We start from the raw sequence: 20,127 nt of genomic DNA on the forward strand, positions 1-20,127 counted from the left end.
TCTAACTCAATCGAATGTAGCAAACAATGGAGGATTCTGGCCAAGTAGCAGACCATCTCTTCCAAGGTTTGGGCTGTCCCATGGAAGAAGAAGAAGAGTCGTACATGCGTCCCTCCTTAATACCCTGCGGAGCGTTGTCTGCGTTGATAATGACACCCTCCACATTCTTCCATCCCTCATCCCCAGACTCCACCATGGTCTCGAGCACACCACATGTTACTTGTACTTCGGAGGACATATATCCTCCACCATCAGATGTGGTGAGCAGATCTCTCCTCCCACATTGGTGGACCAGATGAAAGCTTCCGGTGCTGGCCATGGAGGAGTAGCAGATGTAGAGGATGAGGCCATGACCACATCCTGATTACTTAGTTGCATGAGGAACTCATGAAGTCAAGCAGCTGCTGGTTTTGCTTGGGTTTTACCTGCTATTACCATCCAACACTGTCAGATAGAAAGATGGTTTTGTTTGGGTGCATGTCATGTGTCGGCCACAGAAGCTGATGGAAGCACCATCTTCTCTGAACTCGTTACCAACATTACTGTGTTGGCCATCAGCTGACACCGTGTGACAGAGATATTGCAGTCAGGCAAAGTGTAACTCCATAAACGCCCCCTGAAAACCTTTCATACATGGTAGCAAAATCTACAAGGGAGGACTGGACAGATGGAGAGAGATGCACCAAAACAAAACAAAGCACCAATGTTTTCATCGGCTATCACTAACAAAGAATAATAATAATGGTGGTGATGATTCCTACAGAAGTACATTACAGAGGCTGGTGACTCTTTCAGTTGCACCAAACACTAGAAGAGGAGGAAGGGAGGGTACTTCCATCTTCCCCTACCTCAGTGTCAGATGCACACCCTCATGCTGTTCTTGAGAGAGGGGAGGGCTCTACAGCCTCCTCTACCAGCAAAAAGGGGCCTAAAGAAGGAAGGATGGCAGGACAATGGCAACAAGTGACAAGATCAAAGCATTGTCGACAGAGACCTCCTTTAACATAATTGCAGCTCTTTCAAGGCCTCGGAGACCAAAGAAAGGGAAAAGGAAACAGTAACTCTGGTGCTCCCATACGGTCTTGCTTTCTGTTATAACTCTTCCCTGGATAAAGTCTGAGATCAAGGCCAGGAAACATGTTGGGTTTTGTTTTCGGAAACACTTCCATCGATCTTGAGATTTGAGCTGCACCACAGCGTAAAGCTTTGAGGTGATTATTGGATTTTGAGCTTGGAAACAATAAAATTGAGATTTATGCTTCAGAATTTGATGTTTGCTTCTCCTTTATTATCATCAAACCGGTTCTTGTTTTCAAGAACAGGAAACACGAAACAGAAACAGTACAAAACTGCTGCTTGTTGTCACGCGCCGCCTGTCAATAAACAAAGGCACCAGCTTTTTCCCCTCCGATATATCTTATCGCTGTTCACGGTGGAGCTCCGCTGTTTTCTCAGATTAGTCTATTTGGCGAGAGTGAGGAGGGGAAGTGGAGGCAGGCATCCATGCGAGTGCGCGTCGGGGAGGGGAAGAGAGCAGGAAAGATGTAAGCTTTCTTGATCTCCACCCATCAAAATCTCTTCGTGCTCTGTTTTTTGCCAGAGATTGGTGGCTCTCAGGTCCCTGTCACGCCCTCAATGGCCGCCAGATCACCTTCCTCTTATGCGTCTGTTCCATAGCCCTCAGGGATCTCGTTCTTTTTCCTTGGCCACAAAAAAGGAACGATCTTGCGAGCAAGAATCACGAAAAAGATTTGGTTTTTTCGCTGTTCCTGCGATGTTTCGCTGTCCCTTGTTGGTTCTTGACGAAGCGACTCATTTGTTTTGTTGACATTTGGTGGGATCCTTTTGGATCTCGCGTGCATTAGGGTATTAAGAACATGCCTTTTTTATCCTATGCAATCTTAAAGTCTGGATCTTTACATAGAGTTCATGAAAGGAGGGAAGCCAGCACAGATCTGGCAGGGTCGCTGCATCTTTGCATAGTGAACTTGTTGGATCGAAGACACATGCGGCTTTAGGTTCTTGGAAGCCCTTCTCCCATGTTGTGAATTTGAGCTCTTGTGCAGGGATCTCGCCTCAGTTTCCTTCCCATTCTTGTTTTCAGATTTTGCCCTCAGAATGCATTTAATCTGACGAGATCTTCGCCATTTTCTTCATCGTGAATGTATAAGGAAATGGAGGGTTGTTTCCTGAAGTCCTTGCTCCGAAAACTTCAGAGGATTCTGCTCCATGTTAGGAAGTTTAAGCTCACGAGTTGCTTTCCTTTTCGAGATCTATGCCAATAAGTTTCTTTCTTCTGCTTTTGATTGGTTTCTCAAGCTTAGGACTTGGTTCTTGTCTTCATCTTGAGATGGTCAGATTACCACCAGCACATATCTGTTTATCCTCTTTGACTATATTTCTTTCCCATTAAAAAGGAGAAAATTTCAGATTTGTAATCTACCGGATGAGAAAATCTGTATTGTTATAGTAATTTCAGTTTGAAATCTTCAGAATTATTTTTTTAGGTCAGCATAGTTAAGATTGCCCACGAAACTTGGTCGGTTTTCTTGAAACTTGACGTGATGACTGTCATCGCCATGGACTTAGGTGATGATCATGGTGATGACTGTCATCACCATGAACTCAAGCTTCTTACAGCTATGACTCATTTGCCTAGAAAGAAAAGAAGAAATTCAAAGTTGGTGCACTGATTTCTTGATTTGGCTGTCAGCTTTGAGTTTTTGTCCTTTTAATCTCAAGATATTGTTGTGTTAATTAGATTTCTTATTTGTGATATACTAATACTTGATCCTTTCTTATTTCAGAACACCACTTTATTTGGAGTTAATACATTTCCATGTTTCTGAGGGACAGCAAAGTCTAGTTAAATCAAATATCAAACACTGAAAGTGGTGGATATCTTATGAAGATGGATATATGGAGCTTCAACAAGAAAGCTCCAATGTCGGGGCGTTATCTGCCACAACCCTTCGGAACCCTTCATCTTCTTCTTCAGCGTTCGTCTCTGCTAATCAGTCCCCTTTCTTCTCCCCACGGTCACCATCAACACATACCTCTGAACCTCTAAAGCATGACAGTGCCGCATGCCCAAACGGTGTCGGTATTACCGTGGATCATCTTGTCTCCCTAACTGGACGGTTGCAGTCAATATCTAATATCCATTTTGTTGCTTCCAATATTTCTCCTGCTCCCAGTTTCTGTTCTTCCAGTAATTTTGGAACTCCAGGAGCCGTATATAACAACCTTACTCTGGTTTCCTCCTTTAATGGTGTTTGCAATGGCAGTTCATCTAATAATAGCCAGGGGACAGGAAATAATTTCTTGGGTCGAGGGGAGAAGCAGAAGAGATTGGGCAAAAAACAGGGGAAGCTTTTGTGTTCCCGGCCTACAGCTTCAGTTTCTTCAACTAGTAAACTTCGGAGCTACGATGTGTACATAGGCTTTCATGGAAGGAAGCCATCTTTGCTGAGATTTGCCAACTGGCTTCGTGCGGAGCTGGAAATTCAGGGGATCAGTTGCTTTGCATCTGACAGGGCTCGATGTAGGAATGCTCGCAGCCATGATGCAGTTGAAAGAATAATGAATGCTTCTGCCTACGGTGTGGTGATACTCACAAAGAAGTCATTTGGGAACCCTTATAGCATAGAGGAGCTTAGATGTTTCCTGAACAAGAAAAATCTGATACCAATCTACTTTGATTTGGGCGCTGGTGATTGTCTTGCCAGAGATGTAATCGAGAAGAGGGGAGAATTATGGGAGAAATATGGTGGTGAGTTATGGATGCTTTATGGTGGCTTGGAGAGAGAATGGAGAGAGGCCATTGATGGACTCTCAAGGCTGTTGGACTGGCGGTTGGAGGCATGTGATGGCAACTGGAGAGATTGTGTACTGCAGGCAGTTGTTTTTCTAGCTACAAGATTGGGGAGGAGAAGCGTGGTTGATAGAATTAATAGATGGAGGGAAAGGGTGGAAAAGGAGGAATTCCCGTTCCCTCGAAATGAAGATTTTGTTGGGCGGAAAAAGGAACTCTCCGAGTTGGAACTTATTCTGTTTGGTGATGTTAGTGGAGATGGAGAAAGAGAATATTTTGAACTCAAGACGAGGCACAGGAGAAAATCTCTGGTTATCGGGTGCCCTGACAAGTATCGTGAAGAAGAAGATGCAAAAGATCAACAATCAGAGAGCAGCAGCAAAGGAAAAGAGCCAGTTCTATGGAAGGAATCTGAGAATGAAATAGAGATGCAAAGGTTGGGAAGTCCACTAAAACGATACCGCCCTCTAAGGCCAAAGAATGGAAGCAGGCACACCAGGAGAAAAAGATCCATGAAGATACTATACGGCAAGGGTATTGCTTGTGTCTCTGGAGAGTCTGGAATTGGCAAGACAGAGTTAATTTTGGAATATGCTTACAGATTCTTTCAGAGATATAAGATGGTTTTATGGGTGGGAGGAGAAGCCAGATATTTTCGGCAAAACTATTTGGCTCTGCGAACCTTTTTGGAAGTTGACCTTAGCATCGAGAATCATTCTCTTGAGAAAGGAAGAACAAAGTGCTTTGAGGAGCAGGAAGAGGAAGCCATTGCGAGTGTTAGGAAAGAATTAATTCGAGATATCCCGTTCTTAATTATTATAGATAATTTGGAGAATGAGAAAGACTGGTGGGACCAAAAAGATATCATGGATCTGCTGCCACGCTTTGGTGGAGAAACACACTTAATAATAACTACATGCCTTCCTCGGGTGATGAGCTTGGATCCCATGAATCTGTCTTATTTATCTGGTGCGGAGGCACTGTCTTTGATGAAGGGAGGCGTAAAGGATTATCCCATGGTGGAAGTTGATGCTCTCAGGGTCATTGAGGAGAAGCTCGGCAGGCTTACACTAAGTCTTACCATTGTTGGTGCCATTCTTTCCGAGCTTCCTATTACTCCAAGTAGACTTCTTGATACTATTAATAGAATGCCTGTGAGAGATATGGCATGGACTGAAAGAGAGGCTCTTACATTTCGAAGAAATGCAGTTCTTGTTCAACTTTTAGATGTCTGTCTTTCCATATTTGATCATGCTGACGGACCAAGGAGTTTGGCCACCAGAATGGTTCAGGTAAGCGGTTGGTTTGCTCCTTCTGCAATTCCAATACCACTCTTAGCTTTGGCTGCACACAAGGTTCCAGAGAAGCGTCGTAGTTCCCCCCTTTGGAAGAAGTGCTGGCATGCATTATCCGGCAGCTTAACTGCTTCTCGTATCAAGAGATCTGAAGCTGAGGCAACTTCCATGTTGATCAGATTTGGGATTGGGAGAAGCAGCACAAAACCTGACTGTATCCATTTCCATGAACTCATCAAATTATATGCTCGCAAAAGAGGGGGCAATCGGTTTGCTCATGCTATGGTACAAGCAGTTTACCTTAGAAATTCCATTTCTCTATACCCTGAGCATCTCTGGGCAGCTTGCTTCTTACTTTTCGGATTTGCAACTGATCCCATTGTTGTGAGACTAAGACCGTCCGAGTTGCTATTTTTCATGAAACGTGTGGTTCTGCCACTTGCAATAAACATGTTTGTCAACCTATCCCAGTGCAATGCAGCATTGGATCTTCTCCAGCATTCAACTGATGTTCTAGAAGTTGCTGCGGACTCCCTCGTTTCACGAGCTGAGAAGTGGCTTGATAAATCATTCTGCTGCGTCAGACAAGTTCAATCTGATTCTCAGAACACATATCTCTGGCAGGAATTATCACTCTTGAGGGCAACTGTTTTACAAACAAGGGCAAAACTAATGCTCAAGGGAGGACAGTATGACAAAGGAGATGACCTCATTCGAGAGGCTATATTTATTAGGACTTCCATATGCGGCGAGCATCATCCGGACACCATATCTGCTCGAGAGACACTAAGTAAAGTTACAAGGCTTCTCATGAATGTCCAAGTTAGTTAATTTTTATCTATTTTCTTCAAAATTTGCTACACATTCTTTCATGTGGTTTCACATTAGAATCACAGAAATGTCTCGGCTTCAAATAACATGGGAATAACTTTCACTTTTTTAATTCTCCTCTCTTCTTGATTTACTTTCTGACAGACTTTTCTCTCTTTGGCCCTTGTAAAATTTATGGCCAATATATATTGAGTTAGATCCGAGCGGTGACATTCTATTATGTGGTTGCTTTTGTCTAGATGTTATACTGTGCTCGTTCATTCGGCATTGCCGAATACCGTCACTTGAACTGAGCTGTTAGCATATTGACGTCGAAGTGGTTGACACTGAAAAATTCTGTCTAACATTATCCTCACTTGTATTTTAGATTCTTCGACAGCATTTGAAAATAGGAAAATTAGCACACTCTTCCCTGAAATGTTGCAATGAGTTGTATGTTGTTGGAAACTATCACAAATACCATTTTTAAGAGTAAACATGGTACTTAGTTGTCTTAGATTCTGTGCTTGAGAGATGCATGACTCATTGCAACATTTCAAGAGAAAAATATGATATTTCTTTCCTCGCTTGGTGCCAAAGAATTAAATTTACTGATCGGAAATATTACTATAGGAAATGCCTTGGACACATGACATCTTGGGAATGTATCTTGTGACCTCCAAGCCACAGAACCATGGATCCACATTGACACTCATATATGTTGCGACTCCTTGGTGGATTATATGCCTGTCGATGTATAGTTTTATGATACCTGAATTTGATTTGAATAACAATCTTTTGGCTTATCAGTAAACTGATGAACTGAATAGATATTGTCCTTTTAATTTGCATCAATTTTCTTCCCATTCTATTATATCTAACTACATTGCTTAGGTTGAATTTTGTAATAACCTTGTTAATATGATATGAATTTTAGTGATTGCATTTGGTCGGTTTATGCCTTCTGAGACTGCTGCTTTTAACTGTTCTCAAGATTCTTGTTGAAATGTTATGTTAGTTGTGGAGCATATCACGGAAAACAAAGAAAAATGCAATCACCTGAAAATGATTGCAGCAGTAGATATGTCATTAATTTGTTCATTTAGAGTTCTTTGTCTATGTTATCTGGGTTGATCATATCAAGAATATGCTACTGTGGAGCAGAGACTCTGCTCATCTCAAGTACTATTTTGCCTTGAAATCTTTGTGCAGCTGACACTAGAAAGAATCCTTGTGGACATGTTATACAGATGTAAGGAAATATGGCTTATGTTTTGTATTGGTTACATTGTGATATCTCTCTTAGAAGTTATCATTAAGCTAAACATACTTCTATGTGTTGTTTAATACAGTAGCTCAATTTCATTTCTCTCTCTCTCTCTCTCTGTGACACTACTTCCAAGCTATTTGATATTTAATGTCTTTAGTAGCTAATTTAGTTGATATCTTTAATAGAAGCAATATTTTTTTTATAAAAGTCAGATTAAGTTATTATAGATAGGATTGGATTTGGAATGAATTTAGATGCTCTAAATAGAGGAAGGATGCAATCCATGGAAGGTTCATCAGAGAGTAATTATTAATGTGGAACTCATCATCACTAATCACCTTTGTATTTCAATCCTGACCTAAATTTGACTCCAATGCCACTTTTCTATTCCAACTCATCCTAAATCTAATTACAAGAGTAGATAAATCCAATTCAAGCACCTTAGATAGATTTGCTTAACAAGATTTTAATATGTTTTTTTTAGATGAAAAGTGTAAGATGATTTTCTTAAAAAAGATTTTTTTTTAGCTTTTTCAAAAAGATGTCTTGAGTTTTTAATTTAATTTTTTTAATATTTTAAGTATCTCTCATCATTGTCGATCATCATAAGCTTTCGTCGTAAAGGATTTCTTTATTATTATTATTATCATCATCAATGAATATGATAAGCTACAGATTGGATTGTGAATTGATTAATGGATCTTTCGTTTCCATCTTCGATCATTCGGTGATTAGAAACTACAATATGCTCACATTTTGTCCAACCAAGAGGGGGAAATTGATGACATGATTGATCAAAGCTCCATTCAAAATGTCCCCCTTATTCTAACATTTCGATTAGACTTGAAACCCAAATATATGGTGCAAATTCAAATGAAAAATAAATATTTTTGATAAAAATACCAATAAAGGAGACAGATATAATATTTAAATTTATATTTACAAATATTTTTATTAAAACACCGACAAAAAAAAAAGACAATTACAAGATTCAAATTGGGATTTGATTTAGCCACCTATATGCTTAGAGCAAGTGTTCTTTCTCTCCTCCTCCTCATGAGATCAACTGATTCATTTCCAAATCATTCATCTAAAATATCTAAGATTCATTCAAGTGGTACAATAATTAAATGTATACTATGGTCCAATCCATCCCTATTCCACCATGTTCTATTCTATTGGTCTTTCTCTCATCAATTTTGGATGGATATGGTACGGTTCTACATGGTTCATGAAATTGATGTGGGCCCACATCGGACACGTAGGTGATAATGCTAAGTATATTTTTATCATCTTCCTTTCTATTTTTTAGTTATTATTATTATTATTTATTTATTTATTTATTTTTGAATCCGAGGCCGGACTCCAATTGCTTCCTAAATTCCGGACTTGTAGCGCGCCCTATAGATCTGTCACTCCCGGGCGCGCCGCACGGCGGGACGAACGCACCCACCCGACGCGTACCCGCGCGAGAAGCGATGCGGGCCCGCTTGGGTCCCCGACAGGGTAGTCGACGAGTCGTTTCCTCGCGGGTCGACGACGGCGTCTCCTTGCGGATTAGATCCCGACAGCCGGATGCGTACGCGTGTCGTTGTCGTTGTTCCCCATGCGGCTCGGCTCGGCTCGGCTCGACTCGGCCGGTCGGCAGCTCACGTGAACCCACGTGACTCGGGTGAATGGAAAAGTTCGAACGCGTTGAGTGGTAAAAGCGTAAAAATAAAAAAATAATTTTAATCATATTTCATCGAATTTTCTTTTACGAAAAAATAATTTGATTGGTTTATGATCTTTTTTGTGTAAGAGAAAACACGAAAAAGTAAATTAACTGAATCAAAATAATATAAATTTTGGACGAAAATGGTTCGGTGAACAAAAAAGGTAAAAAGGAGTATAACGGTACAGAACCGTTTTAAGACTCTACCGGGTGAAGCCGAGCCGTAGCCACTGCGTCGGCTTCCGACCGGAAGGTTCCTTAAAAGCCGGTCCGAAACGCTCCCCTGCTAATACTGCAGCAGTCGTAATGCATCTACTGTGCCCTCCCCTGCGCTCTTCCCCTTCTCCCCTCCCCAAAAGATCGCACGAATCCCTTTTCCGGGTTCCAGTTCTCGCAGATCTGCCCGTTTCCGTGATCGCGGAAAGCCCTAGGTCTTGTGATTTCCTCGGCTAATCCCCCGCATTTGGACGGTTCGTTCGAGTTCGGTCCTTTGCGTCGCTGCTGCCTGCAGCATTGTGGTATTGCCTTTTGATCTGCTTGTTTGGTTTCTGTTTTGATGTTTCGTCTTGGTTTGTTGTTGGATTTGTTTAAGGACTATAAGGAATTGAGATTTAGATCCCCGACGATGGATTTGAATTGGCTTCTTTTTTGGTGGGAGATTGGCATTCTGTTCCTTCAGTTGGATACTTTATTCTTTGGATTTAATGCATGCTTTATCCGAAGAACCACATTAAAATGTAATCTGTTCGTGTGAGATCAATTTAACATGCTCGCCTACTCTGATTTTGCATTTAGTTTCCTTCTCTAATTTCTAATCCTTGGAGAGATCGATATTGTGATACAGGATGGTGTTGAAAAAAGTGATTTTTTGATGGTACAAAATATACAGTCGATTCTTCTCCGAGTGTCTACGAACTTACTGCTTGATTTGATATGCGATTTCAATTATACATTTCATTTTTGTAGGACTCGTAAAAGTAGGCTTTCGTCTCAGCACCTCTTTAATCTATAACAGGGTGATCACTCCATGAATATGTTGTCCAAGTCGCTCGGCTCATAGAATCAGGTGAGTTTGTGGAACTTGACATGCATGTTGGCATCGATCACTATGACTTGATTTGTTCCCAAGTCACTCATTATGTAGCCTGCAAATAACTTTCAGAAATGTTGGTTTCTGAGAGTAATTTTCTTCTCTGACAAGATTTGTTGGATGTCGAGTAGCCTGTTACAATTTTGAGCATTTGGATTATATTCCAAAGTCCAGTCACAATCTGTTTGGTGTTGATCGAGCTTCTATTGATATTTTTTAGGTGCGGGTCCTGCATGGGGATAAGCCTGCACCTGAAAGATGTGATGTTGTACTCATACATACACAATCACCCTACTTATTCCTAATTCAAATGTCATTGCATTACTACGTGCCATATCATTTTTTTGCTTTTGTGATCTTGAATTATAGTATCGAGTTTATCTAACGGTTGAGCTTCTCTGTCTAGCTGAAGAAATCTGATGTATTTTTTTCTGCTTGAAACTCAGGTGGTAAGAATTTTATTCAAATCATGGAGGCCGAGTTGTGTTCAGCCCGGACCCTATCTACATCTCGGGAGGAAAGTGGTGATGAAGAGCTCTCGGTGCTTCCCAGGCACACTAAAGTCATAGTAACTGGTAACAACAGAACAAAATCTGTTTTAGTCGGGCTTCAAGGTGTTGTGAAGAAAGCTGTTGGTCTTGGTGGCTGGCATTGGCTGGTAAGTAACTGTTTTTCATCGTATCTGTTCTTTTACTGACTTCCGCTCTAGTTCTTGCATCACAGAACTCATGATGATTGAATATTATGAGGAATTAATTACCTATATCCATAATTCAAATTCCAATTAGAATTCTTTTCAAACTGATGTAGAGAAAGTGAAAAAAAAAAAAGGAAAAAAATTTCCGCTAAAACAACCATTTCCAGTGTGATTTATTGAGCCACAATCAGCTTACCATATCAGTTCATAGTTGACTGTCCTTACTTTTCTAAGTTTTATCAATATGTTTAGAAATGCATAGGTGAGATGGCTATAGTAAGTCACTTATTAATGTGTTTAATTTAGCTCACAGATATTATCTAAAAAAGTTTTGACTAGACCTGTGTGATTGCTTGTTCGACTCTTGTCATTATCCTTTCTAATAATTTGAGAAAACTTGACACTTGATAAGTTCCTTTTTTATTATTTCCATATATTTTTAGCCGTACTTAGCTGCTTTTAGAAATAAAAAGCTCATGTTATGACATTTGATCAGGTCCTAAAGAATGGGGTGGAGGTGAAACTACAAAGAAACGCATTGAGTGTCTTAGAAGCTCCTACAGGAAATGAAGACGATGATAATAATATTGACTGTGACAACTCATTCTGCAGTGGTTCAGCTGTGGGATACAAAGACATTGCTTACTGTGAGTTATCCAGACTGGCAAGTACTATTTGTTTAACTTGGTCCATCTAAATGGTAGGATGTAGGATTATGTTTGCCTGAAGTGAGAACTAAAACCTGCACTATAATCTCTTTACAAAATGACCTTGTTTGCGCAGCTAGCTTAGAGTTCCATAAACCGACAAAACCAAGAGTTAGGCATACCAGGCCATGGACATCTTTGGCAAAGTCGAATGGACGAAGCAACCATCGAGGCACTACTCACTCTAATGGTCACAAGATGGTGAGAAAATATTGACTTGAATAACTTAAATGACATTATGTAGTAATTTCTTTTTTGAACTTTTAGATATTTTTTTATTGAATAGGGTGGTTGTGTATACATGTTAGGAGAAAATAAACTTTTTTATGTGCATATTATCGGTCATCTCAAAAATATAGCTTGTAGATTGGGTTATATACATGTTGAGAACCTGTGCTTATACTTTGTAGACTATGAACAGAGAGTAAATCTGGCAAAGCTTGGAACACCCACCTTATGGAGATATGGGAGGCATTTCAATCTTGTATGTTTCTTGGTGGAACAACCATTCAACTATTCTCATTGGTAGTTCTTTTACCTGCTTCTTGCAAAGTTTAACATCAAATGAGTAATTGATAAATAGGTAAACATCAACCCTAACCCTACAAAGGAACAGCTGATTCATGTGGTGCAGAGTCATTTCCGCTCACAGGTACTTGTTCTATCCATCATTCTTTTATATGTTTAAAGAATCTGCTACACCAATTGCATCGACAACTATTTTTCATATCTCCTTTATTTCCTTGTAAGCCCCCCACTTTTCTGATTAATCTTATAATTGAACCTTCCCACTTGCAACAAGCAACTGGATGAGATGCAAGTCATCGTAGGCTTCATCCAAGCTGCAAAGAGATTGAAAACTCTCTACTCCAAGAGAAGAAAAAAGGAACAAAGCGGTGCGGCAGGATCGACACGAGAAATTAGCATAGATCTGATCAACTGGTGAAGTAAGAAATCTGTGTGCTTGAACTAATTAGCCAATTAGTTGGTGCAATTCATGCCAAACCAACTTGAAAGAAATTGTAGTGTGATGATACTAACCATGCTGTCTAATGATTTATGTTGTAGTCAAGTTAAGAACATGTGTATCAGTGCAGTCTCTTTTAGAGGTTGCAGCAACCCAACTCCAAAAATCTTACACAGGAAAAGCCAGCTGATGAGCTCCTAAATTAACATGGACAACTGGTTGGTTTATTATGATGTATCATCGAGTGTGTTCATCCAAAAACAATCATTTTATGTGCTTCTCTCTCAATAGGCCAATATTGATGACTTGTGTTTTTAATTAAATCGTGAAATGAAGATTGAAAAGAGGACTAAAGAACAGTCTGATTTAGATAAATATTGAGTTTGGTTCATAAGGTAATATTTATTTTATCTTCATGCTTACTTCCATTGACTCTCTTCTACTAATGAAAAGCAAAACCATCGACATGTAGACATCGAGGCTCCGACGACGGCGGACTTGCATGTTATGCGCCATCCTTTCACGCATCTCAATGCGGCATGGAGGGCATTTCCGTGCATCTGTGCAACTCCATGGGCATTAATGAAAAGAAAGAATTTGCCATCTGTTCACAAACGTTTCCCCGTTGGTGCACCAACTGGGCCCCGAACTGTTCCTCCAATCACAAGGTTGAGATCTGAACGGGTTATAACTCGATAACGATAATAATAATAAAAGGCATTCCAGGGAGAGAGAGAGAGAGAGAGAGGCAGGGAGCGTCCCCGAGAATCCCAAGCAAGAAGGTAGCCACCACCTCCCACCTCTTCGCTTTGCGTCGCGCCGCCCGTCCCACCTTCCCACCCTGCCCTCCGCCTGGCTCGGCGGCCGTCGATCGGCCATGCGGATCCGAAAATGCGCCAACCGGCTGCTGGGGACGACCCTGCCCGCCTGCTCTTCTTCTCCGCTGCCCGCTGCGCCGCCGCGGTCGTGGGGCACCGACGTCCCGGCTCCCGCCGCCGCTGCCGCTCTCCTCTGCGAGCTGAACCGCTCCCCCTGGGATGATCTGACGTGCCTCGATCTCGTAGCTGCTTACGATCAGGTACGATCCATCTTCCCCTCACCTCCTCTTCCGCCTCCGTCTTTAACTTGCAAAACCCTTCCTTTCGGCTGCTGAATCAGCATACAAAGCTTAAATTTCGACTTCTTTTTCTGGCCTAAGACTCTGCCCCTCGCGTTTTCTCGAGCAAGAGTGTTTCCTTCAAAGTTAGGGTTTTTCCTTTTGTTTCTTGCTCGCTTTCATCCCTAATGCTGGAAATAGATCCGGTTGGGAGAGGCAGCATGAGAGCTGATGTCGGAAAACAATTCCAGCTAGCTTCCTGCTTCCTCTGCTGGTATTTGTTTGTGGAAGTTCCGCTTCCGATTCATGAAAGAAAGGGAATTGAATCGGAAACTGGAAACCCTAGTTGCTCGATCGATCACGATAGAGCAATCAGATAATCTGCGCTGTTGCCCTGGTCTCATTTTCGATTCCCTTACTTTCTCTCTTTGCGGATTTTTTGTTCTTGGTCCGACGGCGACTCGACCTAAAACGATGGCAGGAAGAAGAGGATGACGGGGGCATTCTGGGAAGTGGCGTGAAAGCTAAAGTGGGAGAAGTGAGGGGTATTCCGGGAAATCGCATCAAATATGAGTCCGCTGCTGTAGCTTGTGTCCCGAAGAGGTAACCATCAAACCTTGCTCTTCTTCTTCTTCTTCTTCGTCTTCTCCCTCTTTCCTTTTTGCTCAGCTCCCCAGACCATTGGGAAATGGAGCGAAACGGAGACGTAGGTCCTCATGCCGGAAAGCGATGCTTTTCTGACAGCGAAGCACGCATGAACTGGTCGCGGAAGAAGGAGACGGCCAAGACGAGGAGAAAGAAGAAAGACGACGTTGTCGAAGCCAGAGGAGGAGCTGCGGCCACGGAGGCCTGCTCGAGCTGCAAGAAGAGCGACGGCAAAGGTTGGCACTGTAAGCGGCGGGCGCATCACCCACACTCGCTCTGCAACTACCATCTCGCCCAGCTCCGCTCCTACAGCTGCAGCCATGGCCATGGCCATGGCAAGGCCTCAGGGTCACCCAAGGAAAGCCACGGTGACGTCGGCCGTAGGAAGAAGAAGACCGAAGCAGCTGGAGCCGACTCTAGCTTCTACTATTACTACTCCGGCTTCGGTCCCTGGCGAGGAAAGACGAGAGGCAGCAGCAGTGATAACGGCGACGGGTGTAGTCATCCGGCTGCCGATGAGGAGGAGGTCGAGACCCCGATGGCCGGCGAGGATGAGGAGGACAGCGAGGACGATGACCATGATAACAGTGGGAGGGATGGAAATGATGGTAGGAAGGAGGGCAGGAGGAGCTACAGGAGGAAAGGGAGGAAGAGGATGAAGGCGCGGTCTCTCAAGTCTTTGCTTTGATGCATGTCGTTGGTAGTTGTCGTCGTAACGTGCCGTGTTTCCTAATCATGGATCTTTGCATGCTTCGGACGTCGTAACGTGTACGTGGGCCGGGCTTGGGTGCAATACGTCGACATCTTTTCCTCACAATTATTTTTAGGTGATTTACCTGAAAAAATACTTTTTTTTGTGCTTTTCACTGCAGAATAATTATAGGCTTTTTTGTTCAAACTCAAAATAATTAATCGAATTTTATTTCTTGTGACTCGACACAATGGATCAAACCTTCACAATAAGAACGATTGTTTTTTTAGCGAAGTTGGAATTAAGAAAAAATTATCTGTGTTGAAAACCAAAAACTGATCTACTTAATTAATTATACATGCATATAGTCTCATGTTTATATATATATATATATATATATATATATATATATATATTGATGTTGTAATAATAATAATAATAATAATAATAATAATAATAATAATAATAATAATAATAATAAGGAGATATGTTGACGTCATCCAGCCGGTTCTTTGTCCCATGGCGGTTGTCCCCTCGCTTCGACTCTTTCGAAGCTTCAAACCCATCTCGTCTTTGCTGACCACCATCGCAGCCCAACCTTTCTCGTCGCCGTCTTCTGCTCCTCCTAGTATCCGCATTCACGATGAGCCCCGGAGAAGCTTCCACCGCGCAACCGTTCGCCGTCGAAAACTTGCTTTTGGGGTTCTCGTTTGCGGCTGTGAAATCTACGGGTTGGAGAAATCTTCAGAGTTCTTGATGGTATGCCGGACTTCACGGTCCTTGTTCCTTGGAATCTTTCTTGATTGTTTCTTTTGGTAATTAATCACCCAGACGCACGTCGTCTAAAGAATTTGTTCTCTTCGAATTTGATTGTGCTTTTCGTTTTGGATCGGATAATATATGTAACCCTAATGACTGAAAAGAAAGGTGATCAAAATTGGTGATGCGAGGTGGCATCGTCTAGTTTTTGTTACTCGGATAGTTTGTAGCAAGAAGAGTGAAAATAGTGACGACTTGTTGGATTTTGAGTGGAAAGCAGTTGATCCCCGAAACTGCAGCTCGAAGGAGCAAAGAATCCTTATGTTGCTCACAGTTTGCTGGAGTTGTCTCCTTGGCCTTTTGCAGATATACGGAATCCCTAATTTAGGTTAGACTTGGTCGTGGGAAATGACTTAAGAGTTTTGGTTAATGGAATCCTGTTTCCTAAACCTGTTATTGACTCTAATCATGGGAGAAAGGGTAGACCTTGGGCCATTAAGAAGCTCATTCAGGATGGAGTACATGCAAAACATGGGAAGGTGTTGCTATCAAGTAAAAGGTGTGGATCTTTTGCAGGACTTATACTGCCTAAGTTTGATTGGTCATTTTCTGCATAATTTTTGGTGAGAATCTTTAAGCTTAGAAAGGTTTTACACATACATGTCCATTTATGTATCTGTATATATACATAATTATATATCTTTGTGCAAGGATGATGCAGTTTGACCATATTCTGCTCTGGTCTTCTCCTAAATTTGGCTAATCAGTAAGGGTCCCTGTTTTCCATCTTTGGCTAGCAGGGCACACTTTTTTGTTCCCTTTTTTTCATTTTATAGCCAGAACATGGTATGTCCTCCATTTCATGTCCCTGCTTATATCTAATAAATTTCCAATTGCATTTAGCACTATTTAGCTTCAGTTTGAAATCTTTAGTTGCTTGTACGACTGTAGGTTGTTGGACTTGGAATATGGTTCATGTAGGACCAAGCAATGTGGTAAATTTTGGCCTCTATCTAGTCAGTGCACCATCTAATACTTTTCTATTTGAAACTTCACATTGTTTACTTTATTGGTCTTTCTTGATGATGTTTCATAATTATCATCCTCTGTTAAATTTATTGTTCTTTCCTGATATTACAATTTAGCAATCGAATGATATGTCACACTTGTAATCAATCTTCAGTAGCTGTGGCATGTTTGCTAGCTGTTCTAGTTATATTGGTACACATTTGCATGAGCATTTATACACTGATTGTGAATTGCTTTTTCAATTTTGTCACAATAGTTTACTCCTTAGTGGTTCATAAGGGTGAACACATTGGTCCTTTTGGCCCATGAATCACAGAGATGCCATGTGACATAGGTGACCGTGACAGTACCAGTCAGCAATCCTCTGTCTCAATCCACAACTGACTGTAAAAAGAATTAGCTAGAGCAAGTTCAATGTTCAGTGCATACTGATTTGTCCTTAAGAAAACTACAATACCAAAAGGAGAATCCTAATGCAGTCAATGGCTAATCATACTTTGAGCACTGTTAAACTCTTAAGCATTCCAATTTTTTTCCATATCAAATTCTGATCTAAGCGTCGGAGAACGATCCTTCTAGGCCTATTCCTGCTGGTCTTTTCCTGTTTTGGCAAATTGAGATGACAGTGATTGAGACATTGGATGCTTTGATATGGTCCACTTGAATGCAAGAGATGGTCGAGATTGTCTCTCGCGTTACTTAGAAGGACAACCATATTCGACATTATCAGCGGTCATCTACTTGACAGTGTAAAACCACACATTGCTTGGGCATGTGTGTGTCGAACAAATTGTTTGGGCAACCGCCTACTTTATTCCAAAGATATTGGGGATTCCAAAACCTAACAAAGCCTCTATATGTTGATTGAGGTGCTGATGATGTCATGATGCATACTTACTATGATGTTGGCATTCTTACAAGTAATGGGTGCATGTAACGCTTGCCAATATATGGAATTTTAACAGCAATACCTGGCAAATGGCTGGTTTGATCTCACATAGTTCAGCATATACTATGTCAATTGTTGGCTAGTATGGCTAGGACCTTAACCCTTGTTTTCAATTTGTCTACTGAGGCTTTGATTAGTTTTTTTTTTTACTTTTTTAATTTTAAATTATGATCCATTAGTTTATTGGTTAGGAAGATTATTACTAACTATGGTTAATAGAGATTGTTAGTTTATGCCATCAGTCATCGTCATCGAAAAGTTCTTATTCAAGAATTATATTGCTTTAGTAAACAGAACACTATCGTATAGACATCTGAATAACCTGCTTGTCTTGTTCAAATTGTAGTATGGTCAAGTTATAGTTAGAAAGCTCTGGGCCAGACTACTTAACATTGGGTTCTAAGATGCAATTATGATGACATCAAAACCATACCTATATATATGATCTTGGCCAAACATAAACCTTTCGAATGCTACATCTATTAGAAGCTCCAGGTATCTCTTTCAGTGAATTGCACTGCAGGCTAATTTATGTTTTTTCAACCAATGCACTTCTTCAGCCCTTCATTTCCATAGGTCATGTTTCTCCAATACATATGTAATTTTTTTAAGCACTGAGGAGACACATAGGAGAAACTATTATAAATTATGCATTGCATATGTTCTTTTATGTTTTGAGAATGTGAAATATTAGAAAACTGGTTTTGCTTTCTGATGTCCTGTCATCATGGTAGGTGTACTTATGCTGGTGTTAACATTCAAAACTTTGGAGTCAAAGATTATAATGCATGTATATGCACACATATAACTCTCTACAAGATAAGGTATATGGATAGCATGTTGATATATGATCATAATGATGTGGATCAAAATCTGGCTAATACTGTTTTCAATTTTAACATAATCTTTCGTTATAGTGTTTCCTCATTTCATCTTTATAACTTTGATGGGCCTATCATCTCTACTAGTTGTTTTAATCAAGATCTTTTGAACAATGTCCATTGCTCTGATATGTGCACCAATACTATCTTAATTTTATCGTTCCTGTGTTTGATTCTAAATGTCTCTTTCACGCTCCCTTTAAATCAATATCACATTCATGCCTAAACTATCATTGTGCTTCCTAGTTATATTCATTGTCCTGAACAGTCCTGTCCACAGGTATAGCTCATTATTAAAGTTGGTTATATCTATAATAAATTATGGTTATTGAGACTGAGGTGTTCCTGACTTTGATCATGGATTCATCTACTTCTAGAGTTAGTTTTAGCTTGGCATGTTAAGTAGCCATACTCTTCTCCAGATTCACTGATTTAATCTGGCATTGTAATCTGAATTGGTTTTCATCAGTCATGGTTATATATAGATTGAGGAACGATGATTTGACCTTCATGCTCTGTGACAAAGACTACAAGTTATCAACTTTTATAATCTTGTAACTTCTTGTACCGTGTTATCTGCTATATCTTTTGACAAAGGCTTCTGTGTAATACTTCCATAGCCTTTGAACACAATAGCCCTCAGTAGATGTTTTATGATTCATTTGTCTAATCTAGATTTTCATAATGTTGTTGTTGTTGGGTTCTTAGTGACTGCATCCATTATAAATTATCTTTATCCAGTGGGCTGATGTTAGGGTATCCTTTGTCATCGGTTAATTTGTATGATATCAGTGACAATGATGTAGCCACCTCTAGGTTACATTTATGTTTCTGTATCTAGAAATTTAACTGGAAATTTGAGTGAGGGAAAAGATATTATTCATACTTGAGACATTCGAGTATAGGAAACATCAAAGTGGTTTCCAACTGATTGCTTTGGACTGACTGATTAATTGCAGAAATCCATTAGATTGCAACTTGAACTGTTACTTGTCATCTGTAGAAGGATGAAGGATTATGCCAATTGATAGTGCATCATCTTTAGAGAGAAGGATTTTCTGGGATGTTCCTTTTACACTTGTACATTTGTAACACCACTATGTGCACCCCTTTTAATTGACATGACACTGACAAATATGAAGTGATTAAAATGGGCTATATGCGGGCTTTCAGTTGAAGGTCTCCACTTGCTAACCATTTCAGGAATTCCTTATTCTATTCGCTAGCATCATATTTCTTACAGCACTACAATTGGACACAAAGCATCAGCTTTCTGAATCATCTTGTGTTCATCATAACATGAAAAACATTAAATTGAAACTTTGAAAATATGCAAATTGTCTTTTTTAAGTGTTACATTTTAAATACTTTATCTTGGTAAGTCTTTAATTGAAGTATTTACTTCATGTTAATAGAAGACAAAATCTACATTCCTTTGAAAAACTGGGTACGGATGGAGTGGGGCAATACTGTTTGGTATTCACTGCAAAGGCAGGTCAATAAAATAACAACTTCCTTTAGTTTCAATATTTTTGAACTTTGGAAGTTACTTGCAGTATCTAGCTAAGATCTGTGGTTGGAGTAGTGGTTTCTTTGAATGACGTATATTGAAATAGTTCTTTGTTTTCTTTTTTTACTTTAATGTGGCTTCTCCTATATCTTTGTTATCCTGTATCAGGTTCAGTTAGCATAAGCATATTCTTTTTGGTAGTC

The 20,127-nt window shown here is 40.4% G+C and overlaps 2 protein-coding genes across 10 annotated transcripts; both read left to right on the forward strand.

The window, feature by feature from the left end:
* Nucleotides 1–882: 882 nt before the first annotated feature.
* Nucleotides 883–6,160, forward strand: LOC103985749 (uncharacterized). Of its 4 annotated transcripts, none has more exons than XM_009403559.3 (3): nt 883–1,211; nt 1,323–1,544; nt 2,808–6,160. In XM_009403559.3, the coding sequence occupies exon 3, from the start codon at nt 2,920–2,922 to the stop codon at nt 5,938–5,940; it is 3,021 nt and encodes a 1,006-aa protein (XP_009401834.2). In that variant the 5' UTR covers nt 883–1,211; nt 1,323–1,544; nt 2,808–2,919; the 3' UTR covers nt 5,941–6,160. The 4 variants fall into 4 exon arrangements, with proteins under 4 accessions (XP_009401834.2, XP_009401836.2, XP_065040052.1 ...); XM_065183980.1 differs by lacking the exons at nt 883–1,211; nt 1,323–1,544 and adding exons at nt 1,873–2,018; nt 2,105–2,231; XM_009403561.3 differs by lacking the exons at nt 883–1,211; nt 1,323–1,544 and adding an exon at nt 1,627–1,866.
* Nucleotides 6,161–9,208: 3,048 nt separating this feature from the next.
* Nucleotides 9,209–15,034, forward strand: LOC135585919 (uncharacterized). Of its 6 annotated transcripts, none has more exons than XM_065183987.1 (8): nt 9,209–9,421; nt 9,870–9,969; nt 10,440–10,651; nt 11,187–11,337; nt 11,474–11,598; nt 11,819–11,881; nt 11,981–12,049; nt 12,837–12,962. In XM_065183987.1, exons 3-8 carry the CDS (start codon nt 10,463–10,465, stop codon nt 12,945–12,947), a joined length of 708 nt encoding a protein of 235 aa, XP_065040059.1. In that variant the 5' UTR covers nt 9,209–9,421; nt 9,870–9,969; nt 10,440–10,462; the 3' UTR covers nt 12,948–12,962. The 6 variants fall into 6 exon arrangements, with proteins under 6 accessions (XP_065040059.1, XP_065040056.1, XP_065040057.1 ...); XM_065183984.1 differs by lacking the exon at nt 12,837–12,962 and adding an exon at nt 12,200–12,652; XM_065183985.1 differs by lacking the exon at nt 12,837–12,962 and adding an exon at nt 12,200–12,652 and having other exon boundaries at nt 9,919–9,969.
* Nucleotides 15,035–20,127: the final 5,093 nt, after the last annotated feature.

The sequence above is a fragment of the Musa acuminata genome, chromosome BXJ1-5, assembly GCF_036884655.1.
Source record: "Musa acuminata AAA Group cultivar baxijiao chromosome BXJ1-5, Cavendish_Baxijiao_AAA, whole genome shotgun sequence".
Taxonomy (NCBI): Eukaryota; Viridiplantae; Streptophyta; class Magnoliopsida; order Zingiberales; family Musaceae; genus Musa; species Musa acuminata.

What these genes read in the sequence shown, in the direction of transcription:
- LOC103985749 (XM_009403559.3), top strand. Translation starts at nt 2,920, where the DNA reads ATGGAGCTTCAACAAGAAAGCTCCAATGTCGGGGCGTTATCTGCCACA.
- LOC135585919 (XM_065183982.1), top strand. Translation starts at nt 13,242, where the DNA reads ATGCGGATCCGAAAATGCGCCAACCGGCTGCTGGGGACGACCCTGCCC. An exon ending in TCGTAGCTGCTTACGATCAG is followed by an intron (nt 13,443 to 13,941) that starts GTACGATCCATC and finishes AAACGATGGCAG; the next exon opens with GAAGAAGAGGATGACGGGGG. An exon ending in GTAGCTTGTGTCCCGAAGAG is followed by an intron (nt 14,064 to 14,129) that starts GTAACCATCAAA and finishes CTTTTTGCTCAG; the next exon opens with CTCCCCAGACCATTGGGAAA.